Source organism: Lissotriton helveticus, chromosome 3_2 (genome assembly GCF_964261635.1).
Source record: "Lissotriton helveticus chromosome 3_2, aLisHel1.1, whole genome shotgun sequence".
NCBI classification, from domain to species: domain Eukaryota; kingdom Metazoa; phylum Chordata; class Amphibia; order Caudata; family Salamandridae; genus Lissotriton; species Lissotriton helveticus.
In genome coordinates, this window is record NC_136062.1 from 352,838,620 (window position 1) to 352,865,932 (window position 27,313).

Consider the following 27,313-nt stretch of genomic DNA (forward strand, 5'->3'; position numbering starts at 1 on the left):
TATATTTTAACAGCTACACGACATGGATTCAGAAATAATCACATCTACTAAAATCATATAGTGTCACACATTTCTGTATTAGTTCCACTTCTACTTAAATCTCTACATTAGCTATACATTCAGAATATAATTACAGATACTATTAGCACTCATGGCATTTCTCCTCATGATTTGTGCTTACTACAGGTAAGTGTGATGTACTCATACATTTAGGTCAGTTTGCGCTCTCTCACCCTCTATGCCGGCATCACCAAGCAACTCCACGGAAGACTACAACCCATACAGAATGCAGAAGCCACACTCATCCTCAAGCTCTTACGCACCTCCCTCAACCTCCCGGAACTCACATCACATCGCACCGCACCGCACGGAGTTCCACAGGCTCCCAATACACAAACTGCCAGTTCAAAATCCTCACTCACACGCTTAAAGTCATACCCAAATCAAGCCCTATCTACCGAACGATGGTGTCTCCTTCCACCTGCGCTCGGACAGTGGCGTAACAAAAGTTGAGGGGGCCACCCTGCATAGTACATGGAGAGGCCCCCTCTGCACTCATCCAGGAGCTGGCAGGCCAGGTTAATGTGCTAAGGGCGCCACCTGGAGTTTGGGGCCCCCCTCGCACTGCGGGGGCTGCGGGGGCCTTTGTCACGCCACTGCGGTCTGAGGACCCCTACTTGCACACATCCAGAGCATACACAGAATTAGATCCCGGGGATGGGCCATCCGTTACATCACTCCAAAAGCATGGAACGACCTTCCACTTCACTACACATCACAGCCTCGCCCACTCCTCTTGAATTAAGCAAGACCCAGAGGATCTGGCTATTCAAATATCTGCCTTGTCCTTGGAAACTTTAGGTACATATGCCTGCGCAGTGCAAGGATACCTTAGTGGATAATAGGGCACTTGTGCCAGGGGTGATCCATATGTTTAGAATTAACTTCAGCATGTCAGGGCCAGCATTTTCTAATAGTGTGCATCAGTTATCCTCTATTAGGACAATTACTTTCTCCAAAATGCCAGCAGCAACATTTTGTCATTAGTGCCCGATATACCAAGAATTGCCTCCAGTATTTCAGGGCCTGACTTTGCCATCGGCTCCCTCCCTTTTGCCAAGAATTACCTCCAATACACCAGGTCCACAATACTGTCACAAGTGTTCACTCGTTGTCACTCAAACACTAACTTGCGGTGAGTGACTCCACCCTTAAGCATACTCCTTCATTGAAACTCTCTTACTCATTCACACTTACACATACTCACTCTCAATTACTGATTCTCGCTCATTCATGCAGCTTTCCCACACAGACTCACTTATCTGCCCTCCCTTTCTCAAACTTCCTCACTCTTACTCCCTCAGTCTCAATCATACTCACTTTCTCTCACTGTGAAACACTCTCACTCCTTCATTGATTCACACTCAGGTTCCTTCACGCACAAAAACACCCTTGCACCAACTCTCACACAAAACAGAACAGCTACACTGGACATTTTTTGTTTACTCACATTACACCCTCTGCTGGCTACTCTTCCAAAAGGAGCCTTAGGGCAGGATATATGACTAATATGAACCAACAAACAAGATCCTTGTGGAGCAGATGGAGCAACAGGATTAATGAGGAGGAAGACCTGCCTCAAGCATTCTAGGGCTGAAAGCTCAATCCTCTATTAAGCAGGGATGTATGACGTTACAACGCATACTTTTACATCGCGTGTCTTTACAGGATGTATGACGTTACAACGCCTACTTTTACAATGCCTACCTTTACAACGCGGTTTTTACCACGCATACCATTACAACGCATAGCACTTTGGGGTGCTGGATAGTGAATAGTTTAATTTACTATTCCAACTCCAGTCCCCGTGGATAGTAGGGAAGGTTATTGGATAGTAAATTAACCTATTCCCTATCCTAGAGCGCCCCCCAGAGCAATGCGTTGTAATAGTTTGCGTTGTAAAAGTTGCGTTGTAACGGTAGGTCGTTGTAAAAGTTTTGTTGTAAAGGTTACATACCGTCTTTACAACGCGGTATTTACAACGAATACCTTTACAACGCATAGTGCTTTTAGGCGCTGGCTAGTGAATAGTTTAAATGTACTATTCCAACTCCAGTCCCCGTGGATAGTAGGGAAGGTGTTGGATAGTACATTAAACCTATTCCCTATCCTAGAGCGCCCCCCAGCGCAATGCGTTGTACTGGTTTGCGTTGTAAAAGTTGCGTTGTAAAGGCACCGCGTGGTAAAAGTTGCGTTGTAAAAGTTGTTTACCATTAAGCAGGGATGTAGCTGGAGATCCTCCTCATGGCTCTATGTTGACTCTGGTTGGGCACAGGGATGTACCGATTAGCACCATGACAACCTAATATTAGCAGATATGCTGTGCTGCCTGAGGCTTGCAACATGTCAGCTAATAAATATCGATTGTGCCTATGAGAGGGGACCATAGTTGAGTTAGGTCGCTCAAAAATGCATATTCTAGACATCTATTTGCTGAGTGCTATCTTCTTATTAAGCACTTTTAGTTGGGTCATGGACCAGTCCCCTCATCCCCAGTCTGTTCCTGTCATGATGGGATAGCCTGTGCACAAGCAGTATTCATTAAAACAAAAAATTGCGTTTTAGTAAAAAAAACTGCTCGACAAAATAAACAGCAGTGCAGAGGCTAGGGTCATTATGTGGCAGCTCAGAGGAGGAGCACATTTCCAAACACCCTTGTTGATGAGCCACCGCTGTGAAATATATATTTATAAAAATGCGGTGCCATATTGTGCTTTGTGGGGGCATGCTCTTTCATTGGTCTGCACTCATCAAATGCTTCTTCCAGGGCAGCAGAGGCAACGGGCACTGCCAGGCTCCGGTGCTTGTCTATGAGTGCTTGCTCGCATCAGTATGCATGCTCCTCAGGGGAGGTTGGTACCCTTGAAAGCGGTGGGGTGAGCAAAGTGCGCCACCACTTCCCAAAAACTAAATTAGACAAGCCCTCCCTCCTACAACCCAAAGTAAAATAACCTCTCCCTCCAAAATCACAAATGAACATAACACCCCCCTCCAGAACCCCAAAACTAAAACTAACTAATTACATGCAATACACATTTAATATATGAAAAATAGAAGTAAATTGTACCTAGCCACGTGCTGCGATGCATCCTCCTCTGTGTTCTCCTGCAGTCTGTGGCAGGAATGGCTCCCCTAATCAATCCAAATGCTGCTCTCATGCTACTGACCATCATGAGAGGAGCAACGGAATTGGATGGAGCGGGTTGCATCGTTGGAGGCCTATGCTTGTTCTCCACCCAGCTGTCTAAGACAGCTGAGCGAAGAGCTGCTAAGTGTGCATGTCCCTTTGGCCTGCGTAAGACAGCTGTCCAAACTGACATGTGTACTTTGCAGTGTGTTCTCCATGCTGCCAATCAGCAGCAGAGGACACCCCCACCCATTTTTCCTGGCTCCGGGGCAGGCTGGCGGCTACTGTGAGTGTTCAAAATAAAATGACAATGAAATCATTTCATTGCCTTTTTTTTTATATATTTAGCACAGCTTGAAGGGTGTGGGGGGGCAGTGACCCCCCAAAAGAAACGGGTGCCGGTACCCGTAGCATATACTCAGTGCAAGCTCCAACAATAATGAGACTGCGCTTTCCCATCTTCTGCTAGCATCAGGGGCTTCTTTATTTTACTTTATTCTAGAGACTGAAGTCTTTTTTACAATCTGAATCCTGGTCACTAGGCACCTCTGATGGAAACATCTAGTTCACACGTTAGGTGAGACTTCCATATGGCCGACTACCCCATATAAATGATATGCCTCAAATCTATGATCATCCAAAACTACCCTTTGAAAGAGATTACTTAATGCATTCGTGGTAAACTCATTCCTGCATCACAGCATGCAGCAGATACATATGCAGTGCAAATCATAGGGTAATCATCAAGGCTTCCTAAATTACACTGTGGTGAATCATTTAGTAAGCAGCATTATATTCGCTCCAATATGATATTAATATTCATGATTCTTAAGTTTTGCAAGGTATAATGACCTATTTTTGGTCATGATCCGTCATGTCTTCTTTCATCCATCACTGGGTACTTGGGAGGTGAGCAGACTAGAGGGTGCAGATTCTGAAGTTCATTGGTCTTTTGCCCTCCTTGGCAGCGGCTCCTAATTTCCGTGTCTCGGGGAAAGAAATTATGAACCTGACAAAGTACATACCATCATGATCATCAAGAGTGTGATTAACAACAGGACACAACTGGGTTGTATAACCTTAATAATCAATGTCGTGGGCAGGCATAAAGGTCTTACAGTCTTGTAATGTAAATGATGATTTTGTTCCTACGGTTAGTTGGAAGAGTTTTCATTCTCTAGGTTTTGAATCCCAGCCACCTGTTTCTTATTGGGAAGCTGAGCTTCGCAGGGCTGGTGTGATTAAAATCACCCTGTTCTTTTTCAAGACTATGTGATTGTATTTTGTGTAGGCAGCACAGATCTAGATGTGGCTTTCAAAGAAGTCGAATGTAGAAAAGTTGCTTCCAATGCTCTTATATTGAAGCTGCAATACACTATGGGAATATCTTTCCTGTTGGCTGGATAGTATCTAAGAGAATCTATCCAGGTGCTACTCTGCAGTATATTCAGCTGTCAATGAGATTAACAAAGGCAGCAGAGCACAGGTGTGGCACCAGTGCTTTATTTGAGTCAGTCTTAACTGTCAACAACGGCGCTTATAGAACAAATACGACCCAAAGGTATTGGAGCGCTTTTCATGAGCACCAGTCAAGTACACATTCATTATTTGTAGGCACAGGGAGATTAAGTGATTCGCACAGGATCACAGGATGTTGAGGCTCGAGTCTGGTTCCCCAACTCCATAGTAGGCAGCGCTGGCTGTTATGCTACACCCCCTCGCTACTTGTAGGGTTCAAGGTCAGTAGTTAGTTTTGTTATAGGTTGCGCTAATCGGAGCATGGGCAATTACAATAGGCTGGTGCAAGCTGCCTCCTGACTCGATCCACAGCATTTATTTTTTCACAAATTACCCACTGTGTGGTACGAGAGCATTGCCCAAACAGTGTGATGTATGTCGGTGAGGTCAGCACTAACAGTGGACCGTGACAATCGGACACACTCTGGACGATCACTGAGCATTTGGTTCACCACTAGAATATGCCCATTAGTTGGACGGTCCCCTGCAGCCGACTGGTCATAGGTGTGCCCTAGAGTATTTTCTGCCAGAGTAAGAAGACTGGGGTACTGGTTTAGCAGCAACAAGAACCTCAACCGGTTGGACACACTTGATGAACCATCTGGGCATTGATTAAGCACAAGAATAATCCCTGTGTGGGATTGCTCCTACAATACACAGGTAAGAGTCAATGCACTTGCGCTTGTCCTGTTTGTAGGGTGGACTCTGGAAGAGCACAAGGGTTAGATCTGGAGCTAGACTGCAGACTCATCAGTGGGACGGGCTCTGGCAGTGGGCTGTGAATAGTTGATGCACCAGAGTATTTGCCAGTCAGTCGGGCAGACTTGGGCTAGGTACTCTGTACTAGTCGTCACCTGTCAGGGTGGACTCGTGAGACAGACACAGGTGTGCGTCCACACTAAACGTACCCATGTCACTGGGAGACATTTCCAGAAGAGCGGGTCCTGCTTTTATTTTAGAATATGGATTTGCCAAAAAAAATCATTGCAAAAGGATGTTGGGCTCAGATGCTGCTCTAGGGACTCAATTATCTGCTGTACACATAAAACAAGAACGTTGTAAGACCCCAGTGCAAAGATGCTAAAGTGCTGTGCCAGCCAGGGTTTAAACTAAAATGCAATAACCACAAATAGTCTTTGTTTCAGATTCCGTTATGATTAATCAGGGTTTTTCCAATTGCTAATGTAATCGAACCCGATCTTTAAATTTTCGATGCACAGGTTTCATGTACTGCTAGAAAACAAAGCTCTTCTGGTTCATGGGTGAGAAGCTCATCCAGTTCAGGTATTTTCTCTGCATTCTAGGGCTTGCAGTCCTCTGAATCCCTTTACTAAGGAAGCTGGGTCTGGTAGCTTAGCGGAATAATGAGTCCACCAATTGGGCCTGTGTTTGATCTCATGGTCAGCTTCAAAACCACTCAGCCTCTCATCCATCTGAGGTCGATAAAAGGAGTTCCAATTGGCTGTGTAACAATAAAATCTGTTATTCAGCGCCAAGATTCCTTTTTGGGTGAACATGAGCTTTACAAAGGCAGGTTATATTAAATCAGGGCTAAAAGTAAAAAAATAACAAACCTGCGCTACACATATTCCGACGAGGAAAATTTAAGATACAAAATGAATCCAAAGATAGGATAAAGTAAAATGAGGTCAGAACACACCACAACTTGGCGTGAATAGACAGTCACTACTGACATCTTTTTTCCAACACAGACTGGTAGGCTATGGCAGCACAGTGCCTACGTCCAATCCTGCAGTTATCCGCTCTTTGAAAACATCTAAAAACAGAAAATGAGTGAAGTGAGGAAAAGCCTTCACTCTACTTGAATCAATTGTTTTGTCTCCAAAATGCCTGTTACAATAGTATGAGGGACTTTTGGAACACCATCAAAGAAGTCATAGATGTTTTCCTAAATATTGGCACTTTAGGAGTACTTGTCTCAAGTAGGATGGAACAAGGTTGCAAGTTTACCCAACAAAGAGGCAGCCTCGGACTCTGTATTTTATTTACTTATCCTATTTAGAGGTCTTAAACTTAAAGGTGGACTATGGTACCACAAAAGAAGCTATCAAACCTCGTGGGTTTTGTAAAGATGAACTGTATATGTGTTGTGCAAGGTATGTAAGACTGCATGGATTTGAGCTTGCTACAGGCAATATTAGTTTTAATGCGAGGAAAATCTACATTAAAAAACAGCTCAGCAGACCATAAAATAGGCCCATGAACAGCCAAAATAGCTGGCCACACTCCTACTTGTCAGACCAGTCCATCGGGCACTCCCCGAGAGCCCCATTAACCAGTCCTACCCTGGCTCCCTCACCAGTCAGGCTCAGATAGTCCCTAGGGCCTGGTCATGTGCACCCTATTAATTTATGTTCTTCTTTATTTCCCTAGGAGGTTTTTTAATACTCTACCTCCCGATCCCTATATACTAGTCAAATATTTCTAGCGGTTTTTTTTCAACATTACTTATTTCTCTTTTTCTAAATTAATTTGAGGATTTTAGGCTTTTTTTCTTGTCACTGTAATGGTCTGGGTTTGCAGTGTGGTTTTATCTGAGATCGGTCCTGCCCATTGTGCCTAGCTACCAAGAGGATGATGTGGACAATGGTGAGAGTGAGATGTTACCTGCATCACTCTCTCCGCGACAGGTCATTTTTTTAAGCACCTACCCAGATATCTCCAGGTGGTAATGCCGCTCTTGCCTCTAGTCACAGGGGATAACAGGGGCACCCTACTCACTTAGGAACCAGGGTATGTACTTTATATCGGAAACAATGGTTCCAGTGGTGCAACTAATGTATGAATAATAATCAATACAGTATACGTTAATCAATAACATATAAAGGGTTTTTAAGAGGGTGTCCGAAAGAGAAACGACTCTACACAGTAAGATTTCAGACCATCATTGAAAATATATTTCTTTGTTTCAACAATCAATAAATATTTATATACACATAGTGTTACAAATAATAAGTGCAAGAGTGACCCAAAGTGTAATGTGAGAACCAAGGAGGAACAAACAATTATGCAAAATCAATTACAACAAGGGTTTCTAAAGAGAATGTTATACAAAAAGAGAAAACGACCATCAAGTAAATAATAATGGCAATAATGTATATTACAGTGGCTATCTGAAATCATAAGCACTGTTTGCAGGGTTCGTTTTCATGGTACCATAGTACACCTTTAAATTTAAGACCTCTAAATAGGATAAGTAAATAAAACACAGGTGCCGAGGCTGCCTCTTTGTTGGGTAAACTTGCAACCATGTTCCATCCTAATTGAGACAAGAACTCCTAAAGTGCCAATATTCAGGAAAACATCTATGACTTCTTTGATGGTGTTCCAAAAGTCCCTCATACTATTGCAACAGGCATTTTAAAGACAAAACATTTGATTCAAGTAGAGTGAAGCCTTTTCCTCACTTCACTCATTTGCACAAGCAAACTTCCTGTCACCACTGGTTTGCTGGTCTTCTTCCAGTCTGTTTATTTACACTGTCTCTTAGATCTTCCCTGATTTTCCGGAACACCCAAAGATGTTTGATAGCCAGCGGCCCTTTAAAACCTCCTCTGTTATTGTGGGGCCAGCAAGAGGCCACCTCACAAAGCCCCTTTGCAGTTTCCAGCTCCAAGTTGTGCTGGCCAGCGGCAAGAGGTCACCTCACTTAGTCCCTTTACATTTCCCGGCTCCAGAGACTCCAGTCGAAGCCCTCCTTAGTCCTTCAACAGGCAGATGTTATTTTCTAAAAGCCAATAGGTCATTTTCTATGTTTTCTGTTCCAGACAGATTTCAAATCATTAGAAACCACTGCAATGGAGCGCACACCGCTAGCCCCTCCTCCGGATCGCCCCTCGGGACTCTGGCACTTGTAGTTCAATAGTGGATCACCCAGGTGGGTGCAAGTCGGTACTTGTTGGACTGATGAATCTCTAGACCCGATACATGTCCCGGGTTTTGGGTATCGCCCGAGACATGGCTCGGGTTTCGGGATAACTTCCCTCATCAGTAGAGAAATGGTTAGGGGTGGAGGAGAAGGCCGCCAAACAACCGTCAATGGCCTCGATTGCGGTGGTTTTTACAGATTTCAAATCATGCCCAGCAAGTTGTTTCAGCTCCATCACCCCTTTCTCTCCCCGGTTTCTCTTGTATCTTTATCCTACTGGAAATAAATCAACCTAACCGGCATCATCACAGAGAGTTATGGACAACATGGCCATTATTTGGAGAATCTGCATCATAGTATGTTTGTAATAATGTTGATATGAGGCAAAATGACCCTCAACTGTCTCCACCCACATGTCTTTTTAGAGGCAGTGTTGTAACTATGTATTTACTTTACATGCACATTGATATATATGTAACATAACGGTTACATTTACATTGAGGCAATGCAACATAAATGAGTTTTAATCTAATGAACCAGAGCACTCAAGAACTTCTAGGTGCTAGGCTACAAATCAAGCACAGCGGATAATTACAATGTGGTATGTTTCCCGACTACTGAGTTTTAGTTAGAATATCATCAACAATGATATTACAGAGGTATGTATACGTTGGACCTGGCCTGCTCTGGAGGGTTTCCCCAAACCTTTTTGTCTTCACCTGTCCAGTTTTCTGAATTTCTTTTTTGTTCGCATTAGGACTGTATGCACTTTACCACTGCTAACCAGTGTTACAGTGTTTGTATTTTCTCCCTAAAACATGGCAAAATTGGCCCACACCTGATTGGCACATTTAATTTACTTGTAGGTCTCCGGTATATATTACCACATTGATGCATACCTTTAAATTAAATGATATTAGAAAGCCTACAGCACTTCAGTAGCGGCCCGCCGAGGGAGTTCTACAGGGCGGTCGGGCGGGGAGGGGCGGGGTGGGGGGTAGTAAAGTCCGGTTCACCGTCGACCAGAGTAATGTAAAGAAAGAAACAAAAAAACAAATGTAATTGCGCACACTCTAACGCATTTGGCTCCCACCCTGCCCCACCGCCCCGCGGAACTCCCTCCACGGGCCGCTACTGCTGCACTCCATTTGCCACCCACTACAACAGCACACCTCGGACCTGCCATTGCAACCTTCTGTAAACTGCCAGTTCACCCTAACAAAATAAACCTTATGCCAGGCCTAAAACACCTTTTAATACAAATATCACACCCAAGGTAGGCCCTAAAAAGCCCACAGGGCAGGAGGCATTGTATATAAAAAGGTCATGTAAGTTGTACATGTCCTGGTAGTGAAAAACTGTGAATGTCGTTTTTCACTATTCTAATGCCATCTCTTCCACAGGAAAAAATCAGGTAACGAGTGATTGAGAGCAGGAAGGAATGTCACGTTTACACTCAAATGATTTGCAATTTACAATTTTAAATTATCATCCCATCTTGTTGTTATCAGTCTCAGCAAAGATTATGGAGAGATATTTGAATTCCCTGCTTAGCACATTTCTATCCGACTATCAGTTGCTAGATGGCTCACAGCATGGCTTTAGAAGCCATCATAGCACTGAGTCAGCTCTAACGGCAGTTTTTGACAACATCCAGGTTCAGGTCGTTGCAGGGCACACTACCTTGCTGATTTTGCTCGACTTTACCGCAGCGTTTGACACCATATCTCCTTTGAGGCTGGTTGATCGCCTCAAGGAGATAGGGGTTGGGGGCCTTGGGGCTTCTCTCCTACTTCCTCAGTGAAAAGTCACAGATAGTGAAAATGGGCCATTTTTACTCAGCCTCCAATCCTCTGATATGTGGTGTGCCTCAGGGCTCTTTCCTGAGCCCTACTCTGTTTAATATTTATGTGTCCCCTCCAGCTAGTGTCGTAAGATCCTTTGGATTTGAGGTACTCTCCTATGCTGACGACAATCAAATTATGGTGTTCATTACTAACAGCATTAGAGAATCTGCCGCAAATTTTAATAACTGCATGCAGGCAGTCACAGCTTGGATGGCTGGAAATTATCTCAAATTGAATGGGGAAAAAACAGAGAACCTGATTTTTGGCAATCAACATGATATCTGGACTAAGGAGTGGTGGCAAGACACGCTGGATAGCTGCCCTTCTCCTGTATGCCATGGGAAAATTCTGGGTGTCCATGAACGTACAGATTAGCAGAACTGTGTCCACTTGTTTTGGGGTAATCAGGCTGTGTAGAAATATTTCCCATTTTCTTTCCTTTGAATCCGGAAAACAGGCAGTAATTGCTCTGGTAATGTCCAGACTTGATTACTGCAATGCTCTCAATCTGGGAATGAATACGGGTCTGGTGCGTCGCCTTCAGCTAGTGCAGAATGCAGCGCGATACAAAAGGGGATGATGGACGGAGCGTTTGAGCAAATGAAACACTCACCCCCAGTCAACTGATCTGGGTTTAATCCATCACCATACTTTAGCCCACTCAGCCATCCCATTTCAGACATGGCTATATGCAAATCAGTCTGACCCTGTGCCTCATGGGAACAGTCCAACCCGAACTGCCAAGCCATGTCTTCCATGGATCGGAAACAAGCATCCTGGGACCGGTTTCGGATTCATAATCCTCATCAGCCAGGCTATCTTGAATCCAGTGGCCAAGTGAGCAAGGGACTCACGTCTGAGCATACCCTGCCACAATTAGGGCGAACAAAGCGATACAAAAAGGGATGACGGACGGAGCGTTTGAGCAAATCAAACACTCACCCCCAGTCAACTGATCTGGGTATAATCCATCACCATTCTTTATGCGGCAGCAAGGTTGGTGATGGACCTACCCAAGTACCACTCAGTCTCGGCCTCCCTCATCTTGTTGCACTGGCTGCCTTTGGATCGCAGAATCCTTTTCAAGACTCTTTGCCTCACGCATAATGCTTATTATGGTTTGGGCCCTGATGCTATTAATGCAATGTTTCAGCGCTATGCCCCTATCAAACAGCTTAGGTCACCCAAACGATCTCAACAATTACAGGTCTGTCACCAATCTCCCATTCTTAGCAAAAATACAGGAAAAATGTGTTCTCCGTCAACTCACCCTCCACATGGACAACAACGACCTCCTCGACCCTCACCGATCGGGCTTTAAAAAACGATGCAACACAGAGACAGCCATCCTAAATGTCATAGATAATGTCCACAAATCGCTTGACAATGACTGTAGCTGCCTACTTATACACCTAAATTTCTCGGCGGCATTCAAAACGGTTGACCACAAACTTCTCATCAAGGTACTCCGAGAATAGGTAGGAGCAGAAGGGGTGGTCCTACAATGGTTCACCTCCTTCCTGCAAAACCACTCCCAAAGAATACAAATCAGTAACTTCATATCTGAACACCCCATAAACAGAGGCGTTCCACAAGCTTCAGTTCTCTCCCCCGCACTGTTCAACATTTACATGGAGCCACTCTCCACCATCCTCAAAAAAGCCTACATACCCTTCCACCTCTATGCAGATGACACCCAGATATACCTTGAAACCTCAACCACAGCAGACATACATTGACACCCTAATATAAGTCCAAAAATGGCTGTCCCAAAACCATCTGAAACTCAACCAAGACAAAATGGAAATCCTCTTCATAGCCAACGAAGAGAAGTCCCCCCAAATCATGGAATGGGTAAAGTCTATGAATGCTCTCAACCGCACCCTCATTCCAGCAGACTCTGTGAAATCACTGTGAATCACCCAGGCCCTAACCTTGACATGGACAAACACATCGAGAACACCGCAAGATGTGCTTTCTTCAATGTAAAACTACTGAACAAAATAAAACCCTTCATCCCTCCGGAAGACCTCAAGCAAGCCACTCAACCCCTCGTGCTATCCATATTAGACTACGGGAACACCATCCCCACAGGTACGGCAAAATCGCACCTAGCTCCTCTCAGGTCAACCCTAAATGCAGCAGTTAGAATGGTGAACGGAGTAAAGAAATTTGAACACACCTCCCCCGCTCTCAAAGAGCTAAACTGGCTCCCCATAGAAATGCAAGCTAACTTCAGACATGCTTGTCTCACTCACAAAGCTCTGCACACTGGCAAACCCGCCTATCTAGCTGCCAAACACAAGAAAGCGGGGCAGACAAGAAATCTCAGGAGCATCAACACTCTTCTCCTTATCCCCCCGAAACCCTGCAAACAAAAAACCTTAGTCCGCTCTTTCTCTGGAAATGCACCTAAAATCTGGAAGTACACTTCAGGACTAACCCTTCATTTACAAAATTCAAAAGCCAACTCAAAGTGCTCTTCCTCAATAAAGCACTCACGACCTGACAAAGAACCCATACAACCGAACCGCACCTTACTGAAGATCCAATCACTTGGATAAGAACAAACTCTGTCAAGCCCACTTCCCTTGAACCTCACCCTTGCCCCCCTCACTCAACTAGGACTACTACTACTCTACATTTGAATGTCATGAGACTTATGTTGTGCTTACTGTTACAATTCTGTGTATTTCCAACAGTCATTTGACAAATGTTGTAAAATGCTCCGATACCTTCGTGTCTGGCAAGCGCTATATAAAACTCTTAAATAAATAAATAAAATAAATACAAATTTCTGGTAGTTCCGAGATATAAAAAGGTTAGGTGGGGAGGCAGGGCCTTCTCCACCGCTGCTGCCAGGCTGTGGAATACTCTTCCTGATAGACTAGCGGGTCTTGTGTCTCAAGCTCGCAGTGCCTTGAAAATCTGGCTCTTTTCTCAATCCATGATATGAGCATGTTTTTCTGGCTGTGTGTGGTCTTCTATAGTGCCTTGATGCCCTTGGGCTAAGTTTGCGCTTTACAAATTAATTAATTAATCATTCATTCTACAAGAAAAGGAGTAATCTTCAAGTTCTGGACTCGTTGTACCAGACTTTGAGAATTTAACTTTTTCAATGAGACCAACATGTCCCTGTATTCGGCCCGTGCTCCATTGTGGTTGGCCTGAACTCATGATTTTTCCCTAGTCTAGCTCGCCGTGAGAGTGACGCTCTGTGCTATTACGTACTATAACTATCTAAAACTTTGAAATAGTATACCTAGGGTTCTAGTGATTGGATGTTTGTTGGTTTGGTCTCATTTTATTTATTACAATTTACTATAATTTTCTAAATTGGTTAGGGATTTTACTGTGTTGTGTTTTCAATCAATCAATCAATCAATCAATGACACTTATAAAGCGCGCTACATACCCGTAGGGTCTCAAGGCGCTGGGGGGGGGAGGGGGGGGGAGGGGGGGGTGCCGCTACTGCTCGAACAGCCAGGTCTTCAGCTTCTTCCTGAAGGAGAGGTGGTCTTGGGTCAGGCGCAGGTCGGTCGGGAGGGAGTTCCAGGTCTTGGCGGCCAGGTAGGAGAAGGACCTTCCTCCTGTAGTTGCTCTTCGGATGCGGGGGACGGCGGCGAGGGCGTGGTTGGCTGATCGGAGGTGGCGTTTGGGAGCGTAGAAGTTGACTCGGCTGTTGAGGTAGCTCGGGCCTTGGTCGTGTAGGGCTTTGTGTGCGTGGGTGAGGAGGCGGAAGGTGATTCTTTTGTTGACGGGGAGCCAGTGAAGGTCTTTCAGATGTCCGGAGATGTGACTGGTTCGTGGGATGTCGAGGATGAGTCTGGCTGAGGCGTTCTGGATCCGCTGGAGTCTCTTCTGGAGCTTGGCGGTGGTACCGGCGTAGAGGGCGTTGCCGTAGTCCAGTCGGCTGGTGACGAGGGCCTGGGTGACGGTCTCCCTGGTCTCGGTGGGGATCCACCAGAAGATCTTCCGTAGCATGCGTAGGATGTTGAAGCACGCCGAGGAGACGTTGTTGACTTGCCTGGTCATGGAGAGGGAGGAGTCCAGGATGACGCCCAGGTTTCGTGCATGGTCAGTCGGTTTGGGTGCGGTGCCCAGGGCGGGGGGCCACCAGGAGTCGTCCCAGGCGGAGGGTGAGGAGCCCAGGATGAGGACCTCTGTCTTGTCCGAGTTCAGTTTCAGGCGGCTGGTTGTCATCCACTCGGCTACCTCTTTCATCCCTTCGTGCAGGTTGGCTCTGGCGGCGGCGGGGTCGTTTTCACTTTATTACGGTTTATGTACTGCAGAAATACTTAACATAACACTGTGCCTCTTAACTAAGCCTGACCGCTTTTGTGCCACGCTAGCAGAGGGGTAAACACAGCATAATTTAGTGACTTTTGTGGTTCACCCTGACATGGATTGTGGTTGTTGCTTCAGTAGGGTTTAACCCCCCCTCCCCCAACCAATAACATAATCCAATTTCTTACAATATAGATTTACTGTTCTTTAAATCCATGTATATACATAGGTTGGCAAAATAAATATCTTGAGGTACCTCAATGTAGATTGAAGAACAGTTATTATCAGCTGCTCCTTGGCTATTTCTAGGTTCAAACAGAGTTATACGCCAAATGTGACTCTAAATATTTTATGTGTAGTCTCACACTTAGAATTGTAGTTTTATGCAACTCCAGTCAGTCATTTTTAATTTGCTTGTATTCGCCAAGTAACCCGAAATGAATGTCTTTCTTCCTTTTTACAGTATTTTGCTAACAATCATCATTCCTTGGGTGATATGACAGACAAATAAAATAGAATGGGAATGAGAGATCCTCTGGTAAACGCCTCAGGATAAATCAGGTGTGTCTGATGGAAAAAGGGACCAATATATAGAAATCTCTTTAGTAAAATTATAACCAGTCATGGATTCAGAGTTACAAGACAGTTGAGGCTATCAGTGGAAAAACAATAAGTAATCCACAATAGTAAACGAGGTAGAAAGGTCTGAAATAATTTGCATATAACGAATATTCTAATTGGACAAGTTCAGCAATTTATTACCATTTCCAATGGTAGTGACTTAACTTAGCAGACGCTGTTTGTGTCAACTGGGTAATAACAACTCGATACATAAAATGAAATAAAGTTCCAAAAACTGGAACTAGGTGGCCAATGGCGTGCGTGCCAGCATTAGAATTGTTTTTTTTGTTTTAGAAAAGATGGGTTTGCATTTGGATTGATGACGGAATTAGAATTTGATGATAAATTTGATTCAATATAGAGTTTTTGTGTTTAATCTTTTAACTGCAAATACTTCTTATCGGTTTTCCTGGCAGCATCCTATTTTGCCAGAATTCAGATTATACCTGCTAGATGTTAATGTTTGACTCTGCCATAGTTTTCAAGATTTGTTTTTTACACATTTGCCTACTAATTGCGTGTTATTTTCTTTTACATATTGAGTCTCAGGAAGAACCACCTCATGTTATGGTTGTTTACATCTTTGGAACAATTATGTCTATTTCCATACTGAAGATGCATGTGTAATGATTTATGAATACGGAACATATTACGTCTAGGGAGAAGTTCGAACGAAACAAAGGTTACTAGCTTACTGAAAACATTGATTTTTAATTTTTTGTTCTGAGGTTTGGAGATGTGCACTGTGATTCTTGAATTCATTATTTAAAACAGAATTGGATCAGGCACAGTAATCATTAGTGTAGCAGGTGCAGTGGCGCCGGGACCCAGTGACCTGATGGGGCTACGGAACCCTGATTAAAGCTGTATTTTACTATTTCACCAGTAGTCGGGAGGCCATTTACGTGCTTGCACTAGAGCTATACCACTGTAGCTACACAACTGAACTGCATCCATTCTATTTTATTCAGGCATTTGTAGAGCGCTTGCGTACTGCATCGCTGGGGAAGGTCTCATGGCACAACTGGAGAAACTAAAAGATGAAGAAAAGAGGAGCTAGGACCAACAGTTGGGATAAACATCCAATAAAAAGAGTTCCAGCTTTTTCCATAATCTGACCAGGTTCAACTAATTTTTTACAAAGAGGGTGAGGGGAATTCCAGAGTTTTTTTTGTCCAGGGTTGGTAAAAGAGTGGCTGCCCCATCTGGCTTTTACGACTGGGATGACTTAAAAAAGGGCTAATGTGGAAGAATTGAGGGTATGCCCTGAGGCTCAGTGACCAACGCAACAGGATAAAAAAAGATGGGACAGAGAAGTAGAAGCTCTTGAACATTAGGAATGTTGAATTGAACAAAACCCTGTTAAAAGTAGGGAACGAAGTTAATGAGGGAAAGGATTTTTTTCGTCGATGTAGCACTTGGACCTTTTGGCTAAAGTTCCCTGAACTTTTTGCTTTCCCCCTAGACCGTTTTCCTGACATAGAGTTGCCAATTTAGATGCTTTGGGTACTTTACCACTGCTGATCAGTGTCAAAGTATAAGTGTTCTCTGTGTAAAGTGTAAGTGTAATGGTAATTGGTTTTCCATGATTGGTATGTATGCCTTACTAGTTAAGTACCTAGTGATATACACTGTGTGTGCCAGGGCTAGCAGTGCAAAGCTGCGCAGAGAATGGAATTCAGGCCTGCAGTGTACGGCCTGCGTGCAGTTTGCTAAGTTAACACGCTGTCCTGACAAGTCCAACCACTTGTCAAACCCTACTTTCCCTTTTGCATACACAGTGGGTAACCCTGTGGTAGGTCCGGGTAACCCCATGGCAGTGTGCAGTGTAAGTAAAAGGCAGAACACATACTGAGGTGTGTGCTATGTTCTGACAGTGAAAAACACTCCATTTCGTTTTTCACTGGTAAAAGGCCATCCTGCCCATAGGACAGAATGAGGGAGGCTGGGTATTGTGTTTTGGTAGGCTTGTTTCCCAAGTTTAAAATGGAGAGGTGAAGTTTAGTATGTATGAGCTCACAGTGTCATAACACATCTTTCTACGAAAGTGGTTTTGTCACTGTGTGTTCAGAAACCCCTCTTTTAGAAAGTGGCTGAGTTTTATGCTTTAAGCGTTTCTGTGTGTCTCTGCTGAATTTGGATTGACTGTCTGGATCTGAGAGGTGAGAGGAGCTGGGGGAGGTCTTGACCCAAGGGAGGGGTTGAGATGGCATCAGGCTGACCTGCTACTGGAGAGTAGGTGAGGAGAAACCACAGGAGGTAAGAGGTCTCTGTTGCTGCTTTAAAACAATTGACTGGTGAACAACCATTACAACGCGGGTTTTACCATGCGTTGCTTTTACATCGCATGCATTACAACGCATGCGCTGTTACAACCCATGGTAAAACCACGCATACCATTACATCGCATGTGCTTTTACAACGCATGCAATGTAATGTGTAATGGCGGCGGCAGTGGGGTCGGCCATCCACGTCGTTGTGAGGAAACTTAGGCTTTTTTCCTCACAACGACGTGAAGCAAGCAGGAAGGAGGAAGCAGGATCCGACGGCGATGCTGGAGAGGAGTTAGGTAAGAGGGTTTGTGCATTGGGTGTGGGTTACTTTCGTAGGGTTTTGGGTAGTTTAAATGTAGTGTTTTTTAAAAACGTTTTAGTGTGTGTTGTGGTGTTGTCGTGTTTGTTTAGTGTAGTGTATTAGGGAGGGTAGTGTAAGGTTTATGTAGTGTAGTGATTTAGGTTTTAGTGTAGTGTTGCAGTGTTTGTTTATTGTAGTGTATTAGGGTAGTGTAGGGGTGGGAGTAGTGTTGGTAGCGTAGTAGTGTTTTAGGGTTTAGGGTAGTGTTGGGGTGGGAGTAGTGTGGGTAGCGTAGTAGTGTTTTAGGGTAGTGTAGGGGTGGGAGTAGTGTGGGTAGTGTAGTAGTGTTTTAGGGTTTAGGGAAGTGAAGTGGTGGGAGTAGTGTGGATAGCGTAGTAGTGTAGTAGGGTTTAGGAGTAATGTGGGTAGGGAGTAGTGTGGGTAGCGTAGGAGTGTTTTAGGGTTTAGGGTAGTGTAGGAGTGGGAGTAGTGTGGGTAGCGTAGTAGTGTTTTAGGGTTTTTGGGTTGGGGTAGTGTAGGGGTGGGAGTAGTGTGGGTAGCGTAGTAGTGTTTTAGGGTTTAGGGTAGTGTAGGGGTGGGAGTAGTGGGGGTAGCGTAGTAGTGTTTTAGGGTTTAGGGTAGTGTAGGGGGTGGGAGTAGTGTGGGTAGTGTAGTAGTGTGGTAGTGTTTTGGGGTTGGGCTAGTGTAGGGGTGGGAGTAGTGTGTGTAGCATAGTAGTGTTTTAGGGTAGTGTAGGGGTGGGAGTAGTGTGGGTAGCGTAGTAGTGTTTTAGGGTTTAGGGTAGTGTAGGGGTGGGAGTAGTGTGGGTAGCGTAGTAGGGTTTTAGGGTTTAGGGTAGTGTAGGTGTGGGAGTAGTGTGGGTAGTGTAGTAGTGTGGTAGTGTTTTTGGGTTGGGGTAGTGTAGGGGTGGGAGTAGTGTGGGTAGCGTAGTAGTGTTTTAGGGTTTAGGGTAGTGTAGGGGTGGGAGTAGCGTGGGTAGCGTAGTAGTGTTTTAGGGTTTAGGGTAGTGTAGGGGTGGGAGTAGTGTGGGTAGTGTAGTAATGTGGTAGTGTTTAGGGTAGTGTAGGGGTGGGAGTAGCGTGGGTAGCGTAGTAGTGTTTTAGGGTTTAGGGTAGTGTAGGGGTGGGAGTAGTGTGGGTAGCGTAGTAGGGTTTTAGGGTTTAGGGTAGTGTAGGTGTGGGAGTAGTGTGGGTAGTGTAGTAGTGTGGTAGTGTTTTTGGGTTGGGGTAGTGTAGGGGTGGGAGTAGTGTGGGTAGCGTAGTAGTGTTTTAGGATTTAGGGTAGTGTAGGGGTGGGAGTAGCGTGGGTAGCGTAGTAGTGTTTTAGGGTTTAGGGTAGTGTAGGGGTGGGAGTAGTGTGGGTAGTGTAGTAATGTGGTAGTGTTTTTGGGTTGGGGTAGTGTAGGGGTGGGAGTAGTGTGGGTAGCGTAGTAGTGTTTTAGGGAATAGGGTAGTGTAGGGATGGGAGTAGTGTGGGTAGTGTAGTGTGGTAGTGTTTTAGGGTTAGGGGTAGTGTAGGGGTGGGAGTAGTGTGTTGTGTAGGGGTAGGGTTGTCACTTACCTTGCATACTTTTACCACGAGTATAGCTTTACCACGCATGCCTTTGCGTTGTAATGGCATGCGTGGTAAAGGCATACTCGTGGTAAAAGTATGCGATGTAATGGAATGCGCTGTCATTGACATTGCGTAGTAATACCCGTGTTGTAATGGCATGTGTGGTATTAGTTTGCGATGTAATGACATACATCACAATTGACCCATCTCCTGCTGAGTGATTAAGGATCCAGACCCTCAGTATCAAAGGGAGAAAAGTGATACTGGGTGGGAGACACCAAGAACTGATTTAGGCAGGGGTCAGGGACCCCTGAGGACAACATACTTCAAAGGCTTTTAGGTGTATAACTATGAGAGCTGAGGCCCCTGAATGTTGGAATGGAACAGAAATGTATTGAGATTGAAAAGGCTTGGACCCATTTTGTGGTCAAGAGGAACCTCTGCTAAAGGAAGGAACAACTGAAGAGATGCTGGAGCAGGTCTGCCGTTTGCTGTTTTAACAAAGAAAAAGCTGTTGGAACTGTGTTGATGCGCTGGGTCCCCCTGCTTGACGAAGACTGTGCTTTGTGTCTTGTTACCCAAAGGGCCCGAGGTGAGCTGGCTCCCTGTTTGGAAACACAGGAACATAAATGTTTCTGGAGTACTTTCAAGCAACGCGGTGGGCGCGTGTTGTGGCAGCTTGAGACCCTTGGAAGGTGTGCCCTGTGTTCTTGTACACACGGAGGAGAAGTGAGTCTTGGATGCGCGGGGTGCGTGTTGTGGTGCACGGTAGGCGTTAGTGAAGAGTGCCTGGTCAGCGTATGCATCGGAGGTGGATTGAGTCTCAGACACAGTGAGCGTGTCATGATGCATTGGTGAGGAGCGCCTGGAGATTGGGGCCATGGAATTGGTGTAAGTCTCAGTGAAGCAATGTACTTACTTTGCTGCAACTTAGGACAGTGGAGGTGATCGGCTCATCATCGTGTGCACCAGAAGAATGTGAGTTCCTGTAGCGCGGTGTGCATGTCTTGGTTCCTACCGAGACCGCAGGAAGGAGTGACTGGTGAACGTGCACTCGTAGTCGACGTGAAGTCCCATCAGGGTTGTGTGCGTGTCCTTTGTGCCAGAGGAGACCTGTAGGGTGCTGTGTTGAACGTGCACCCGGAGTATCATAATCCCAGAGGCGTGGGGTACGTGTGCCCTGCGGCCCCAGAGACCTTCCTAACAGGTGCGGCCCGGACCGGCAGCCCATGAGGAGCTGAGCAGCCAGGATGATATCAAAGTCTGCTGATAAATTTAGTAGAATCACAGCTGTTCACCAGACACGGAAGCTGACCAAAAAATTAATGGGCCACATTCTCAGTACTGAGCCTAGGTCAGAAACCAGCCTGGCATGGATGAAGTAAGAGGTTGTTTTCTATGTAGGACTTTACTTGAACGGTACCCCATAGAGCAATCTAGCAGTGGTGGAAGGGCTGGCCTGATAGGTCAGTGTCTGTGGCTGTTTGTGGGCCTCTTTCAGGGTTTGGGTATGCTACTGTTTTACGGTTGAGTCCCCTGATATTGCCACATTGTCTACAATTTATCTGATATTACCACATTGTCTACAGCAGTAATAAACACATACAGTCCTCCATTACTTGCAAAACACTAATTAAGTGGGTCTTCTTTAGTTCAAAAATGCCCTAATTTGCAAATGTGAGCCACTTTTTTAGCTATCTGAATTGCTAATGGGTGACTGCTGCCGGGCCCAGTCCGATGTGTTTTCTCCAGCAGTTTAGCAGAGAAAAGGAAATGTGATATAGGTCATAGGCAATGGTGTGGCTAGGTTTTTCTCATCATCCAGATTTTGCTACGGTTTTTGCTTTTCCATCTTTTTGGAATCGGGAACTTAAGTACATACAGTGAGTGGTTTACTATTGAGGTACATCGCATCAATAGAGGGAATTGTTTGGCGGATGACTGTGTCAAATATGATTGCTGACCATCAAACGTTCCTAAAGTTTTTTTATTTTGCAAAAACAAATACACAAAGAGGGAGTTTGGTTTTGAATGGAAAAACAACCTAATTACCTTTCAAACTCGGAGTGCAGTTCATTTTTTTTTTTTTACTATCCCTCACCAGGATCTATCTGGCAGTGATGGAAAGAAAAACACCCTCTGTTGGACTTGGCCCTTCTTGCAGGGTCACCCCCAAGCCTCTTTATCTTTTCCCCTCCTATTTCACTGAATTCATTTTAGTTGGTTTTAGAAATGCTAACTAGGGTTATAGTGCTTGTGTTAAACATGGTTAATTTGGCATACACTTGATTGGCATATTTAATTTACTCTTAAATCCGTAGTGGTATTGCCATAAAGCCAGGGTTGGTAAATCAAATGCTACTAATGGGCCTGCAGAACTTATTGTGCCAGCCACCTAAGTAGCCTCTTAAAAGATGTTCCAGATGCAACATTGAAGTCTGCGAGCAGTTTTAAACTGCAAATTCGACTAGGCAAAATGAAACGTTTGCAGAGCTTGAAACCCCCTTTTGATTACAAATACGTCAGCTCTAAAGTAGTCCCTAAACAACCCATAGGGGAAGGTGCGTCCTATTAAATATGAACATGTACTTTTAAGTTTCACATGTCCTGTTTCAGCTTCTGTAGTGATGTTGTGCAAACAGAAGAGTATTAAGGTTTTACGAGATACACAAGTCTGGAGCCAATTTTTTTTATATGGTGCTATTTATTACAGTTCTGGTTTAACAACACATGTTTTATACATTCCTTCTCTCTTTCTCTCTTCTTAGGTCTGAATTGAGCAAACCGGCTCCACTGTGGAGAAAAGCTGCCCCTCCAAGAAAAAAGTCATAGGAAAGTATTTAGGCTGTCGTGCTTTTATGCAGTGTGGGAGGGTATGTGAGGGAAGATACCACTGTAGTCCTAACCTATCACCTGTTTAATTGAATTCCTATTTTAGTTTCCTGACACTGTTTATCTATTTTGATGACTTATTTAATTACGAAAGGAAGAAAAGCAACAGGAAAAAATATAACAGGCTAAGAAAATGTACTCTTCACTTCTAGACCAGGAAATATACTCAAGAACTCACATATGACCTCCTATTTTATTTAGGCACTTTGTCTAGATATTTGGAATATGGTTACACAGGAGAGCCTTCTACTTTCTCTGCTCCCGAGTCTTCCCACTTACTCCCGACTCCTGATCTGTCCAAGTACATAAGTACGAACTTGGGCTAGCCACGTTCCTCCAGGAAATGGCAGGGAGGTGCGTGTGACTGGTTATCTCCTGGATTCACTCCGTCTTCGGTGAGGACTCCGCTTTTCCCCGTCTTCTCAGGTAAATGCTGCAATCCGGACTCCTACAGTCCTTGGTGTCTCCGTTGGTCTGTGCTTATGTGAAATCCAATGCCACTAGTTCCCTTCTCGCTATCTCTGCTTCTAGGGGCATGGACATATTCCCAGACCACAGGTCAGGAATGCCTTATTTCATTACCTTTGAGGTTTCCTTAAAGGGATAGAGATCCCAATGGGCCTGTGATGTAAGCAAAAGCGCTTTTGGTGATATGGAGGCAGTGGGGAATGGCCAAAGGGCCAAGTTGTTTACGTCCTCCTCCCCATCCCATCCTGGTGGTGAAAAACTCACAAATTTCTTTTTTACTACTGTGAGGTTAGGTCTCACAAAGGATAACATTTAGTTACCTTATTACATTTAATAAGTGATAACTTTTGATTAGTTTGTTTGATAGGTAGGAATGTCGAGTTCTGTCTCTAAGGAAATGTAATTGAAAACCCCTTTTGATAGTAAAGTTGGATTGCAAGCAACAATTCTGAAAAAGGCACTTTTAGGTAGTTGGCTTTTTTTTGCTCTAACCATTTGGTGCCTGCAGCCTGTTTCCTGGGTAACATGACTTTGTGTAGTTGGCAGTTGGCCTTTGTATATTCATCCCAGACAGTATCATAAAGCGGGGGGACTGGATGTTGGTGAGATGGGCCATCCTCAGTAGATGGAGGCGTAAATCTGTCAACGACCTCACTTGCACTTTAAAGTCACTGACCTAGCACACTCACAAAGAACTACACACTAGTCTATTGTCACCCCAGACCTCTTGGAGCCAGGGCAGGGGAAGGAATGAAGTTCCAGAACCATATATAGGGGGAAGTCCACATGTTTCTTCTGCAAAGCCTTGCTGCACAGCTGCCATCTTCAACGCAACAGACATCGCAAAGCTGCACTTCAAAGCTCATCAGAACCAATGCAGAGTAACGCAAAGCCTCGCAGCATAGCTTAATCAGAACTGATGCCGGAGAACTCCTTGCCTCTCAAAGCAGCGTCACGCAGACCGCCCACTAAGGTCTTAAGGTACATTCCTCAGCGGGCCACACTCCGTTCTGTGCCAGGCCTGTGCTCCATTGCGGTTGGCTTGAACTTGTAAATTTGTCCTGGCCCAGCGTGACCACATACTCTTAGTTAGCGTGTTTTTTGTGCTACTTTTAATTAAACCTTTAAAAGTCAATAACTCCAGTTCTACCAATTGGATTTTTGTCATTTTGGTCTCGAATACTTTATTAAAATGTACTTTATTTCTCTGAATTAGTATGGGATCATTCTCATGCTGTGCTTTCACTTTATTACAGTTTGTGTGCTGTATAAATATTTTAAAGGTTGCCTCAAAATAACGTGTGACTGTTTTTGTGACAAGCTACCAGAGGTTTAAGCACAGTTTAATTTAATTACTTTTTGTGGTTCATCGTGACAAGGATTATTGCTGTTGCTAAAGTAGGCTGTCACACCCGGAACTAACAACCCTATTTCTGACACCAGCCTCCAGTCCACTCAAAATGGCCCTGCTCCTCATGGAAACAATCAATCCTGAACCTTGGTCATCTCACCCTTTCACCCTGAGGTACTCTTTCTTTTTTTGCAGGGAAATTTGAGATCACAGTTAGAACAATTGTACAAGTGGTGACTCAAGTGGGACATGTCTAACTCTTAAGTAAAAAGTTAATTCTCAAGTGGAACATGTCTACCTCTTATGTAAAAAGTAAATTCAAGAATTTAGCTTAGTGAAAACTTACAGAAGTCATGGGGACAGAGGAAATGTTTAGGAGAAATGGTAACTCCGGTAAGGCTACTGCTCTTCCAAATTATAATAGACCTGGTGTGTCCACACTGGATTTCCTTAGTGTTGGAACACCAAAAAGATTTTTACAGCTGGGAAATCCAACCTTTAAAGTCACTTGAGGCTCACAGGCAGTTATCACCTGACTGCCTACGAAGGCACCGGGTGAGCAACAATGCTCCCCCTGCCAGGCTCCCCTTCCCTCTGACACTCTCCTCGTCTTTTGCTACACATCTACCCCATGGCCGACATTTACCACCTTTTTCAATGGTAAGTGGTGTTACCTCCATAGTATTTATTTAGCTTCATTACCCTAAGACAGTGATACACAAAGTACGCCCCAGGGGATGCATGCGGGCCTCCTGACCTCTACACGTGACCCCGATTAAACAGCAGCAAGAAGTCGATGTTTACCTTAAAAAGCACTAACATTCATAAAAATCTTAAATACAGGCAAACTGATGTTAAAAAAACTAAAAGACACACAGAATGTTTCCTATACCACATAAATTTAAGAACACCTACATTTTTTAAGCCATCTAGGAACAAACATGTAAAAATATGATAATGCCCCTTTAAAGTTCAAAAAAGTGCATTTAATTAACATGCAAAATTGTTTCACCTTAGCACATCAGATGTAAATCAGTGCATTGAGTAGTTTTGTTGTTCATTTTACATTGAACATTTTTAAACATGAATTTTAAAACATTCATTCCCCCCCCCCATCCTGACAACAATGCCAATAGTGAACTAGGAGGTAAAGCAGTTGTTATGTGCACCCTCTTGCTGGCCTGGGCTGCTACTATATTTGGACAATTTGATACTGTATTAAATAAAACACAAGAAAAGGTTTTGTATAGGGCACATCCTATAGTCATGTATTTAGAGGGATTATTGTATGTGATAATGAAGTAAAAAGAAGCATACTGAAATAAAACAATTGTCTAGGATCGCACAATTTGGTCAAGTAGGGAAGCCGGGATTGATCCCAGGTGCAATTCAATGACTAGATGCACATGCGCCGCTCCTCCTCTGCCCATCTTGCACCTCCTTAGATCCTGCTCGCCACCCTGCTAGCATCAATGCAGCCCACTTTCACACCACACACCGATTTTTTTGCCCCTTCGGAAACTGTTTGCGAGTACTCATGCCCTAAGACAACAAGCAGGGGCGGCCTTAGGCATGTGCAAGCTGTGCACCTGCACAGGGCCACCAAACCCCAGGGGCCACCATGCCAATATATGTCCTTAATATAATAATCCTCTGAGGATGGATACATATTTGCGTGGCGGCCCCTGGCAGGGATTTGGCGGCCTCCGGCTCTGTTCCATTTCCAAACACCCTGACCCCCCCCTTCACTGGCCTCCGTGCTCCGCCCCGCCCGGACTCCCTCTTCCGGGGGCCCCCTACCTACACTCCCTGTCCAGGGCCACCATGCCATGCCCCTGCAACAAGAAGGGCAAGAGGCAACGTCACTTCCCCATCTGGACTAACACTCCTGGCAGCCCATCACCCTAAATGCACATAGTGGGCACAATATTTCATTACATGTCGACGAATTAATATATACACGGATTTGTTCACACACAGTTTCCACAATGAACACTTACTCGACATTCTCTGCAGCTTTTCATCAATGTACGCTGGCCTTCTGAAAACACTTTCCCTCCATGAATGCATTTAGCTGCAAATGTAATAAAAACACATTTGGTGAAATACGTGTAGCCCCTTATGCAAATAAAAAGCAAATAAATAAAGGTTTCCAATCCACAGAATTTAAACACATTCTGCCTCCCCCTGCTGAGATAATGTATTCCTTCGCCCACAGATGGTTTGGTTAACTTCAGCGAAAGATACAAATATATCGCCTACACATATGGAATCTTCTTATGCAATGGGGCACAGGACTTTTGCATGCTGTGATGGGCTGCTGGGAATTCATTAGCTGAGAAGTGGGGACTAACTCATTTACAAAATTCTTTCCTAAGCATTCCGTAATATGGCTCCATGTTACCAGCACAGCACAGACTGCTGAGCCCGTTGGAAAATGCGTGAAACTGCTGCAGGGCGAATCTAACCATAATTTATTTATTTCATTGAACAATTTTCTACAGCACGGAACAGAGGAAAAAACTCTCCCTCAGCGCTTTGCGGAGTCTGAGCCGCAGAAGAATCTAATTTCTATCATCAGCCTTGTTAAAAGTGGACTCTGTGAAAGAAATGTGCTCTCAGCTTTTTCGGCAGCAGCGTTGAAGTGGTATCCCGACACCTCTATGATGGAATAGGACATAATTAAAAAGAGCCGACTGAAAAAAGTTCAGAAATGCTAGATCCGAGTTCCTCAAACGAGTTTGTTTCCATCATTTCATTTCTGAATAAGTTAGGGGTACAGTGAGAACTGTTTTAAACATGTGTAATTCGATGAAGCCTTGAAAATTAATGAATACAAATACCTTAACATATACAGAAATTAAAAAGACGTTGTGATTGCATGAGGCCTTATAATTTATAATTAATAAATGTACAATTATATTTAAAAAAATTATAAAATGAAGCACCGACAATTCGTTTAGTAAATGTTCTAACAGTGATAGGCAGTCTGTAATAAATACTTCCTTATTGTGATGAAAGTCTTCTCTTTGTATGTGTACTAAAACTCCAGTGGTGAGGTGCCTTCATTAAAACAGTCCCTTAGAGTATATTCCTCAGTTTTT

General features: G+C 44.3%; 1 protein-coding gene across 1 annotated transcript in view; it reads right to left on the reverse strand.

Annotated features, from left to right (window-relative positions):
* The window catches only part of NELL1 (neural EGFL like 1), a 3,494,430-nt gene that overhangs the window by 2,669,284 nt on the left and 797,833 nt on the right, over positions 1-27,313 (reverse strand). The window contains exon 10 of the mRNA XM_078684549.1: positions 26,210-26,283. Within this exon, the coding sequence (XP_078540675.1) occupies positions 26,210-26,283 (74 nt within the window). The remainder of the gene's footprint in view (positions 1-26,209; positions 26,284-27,313) is intronic.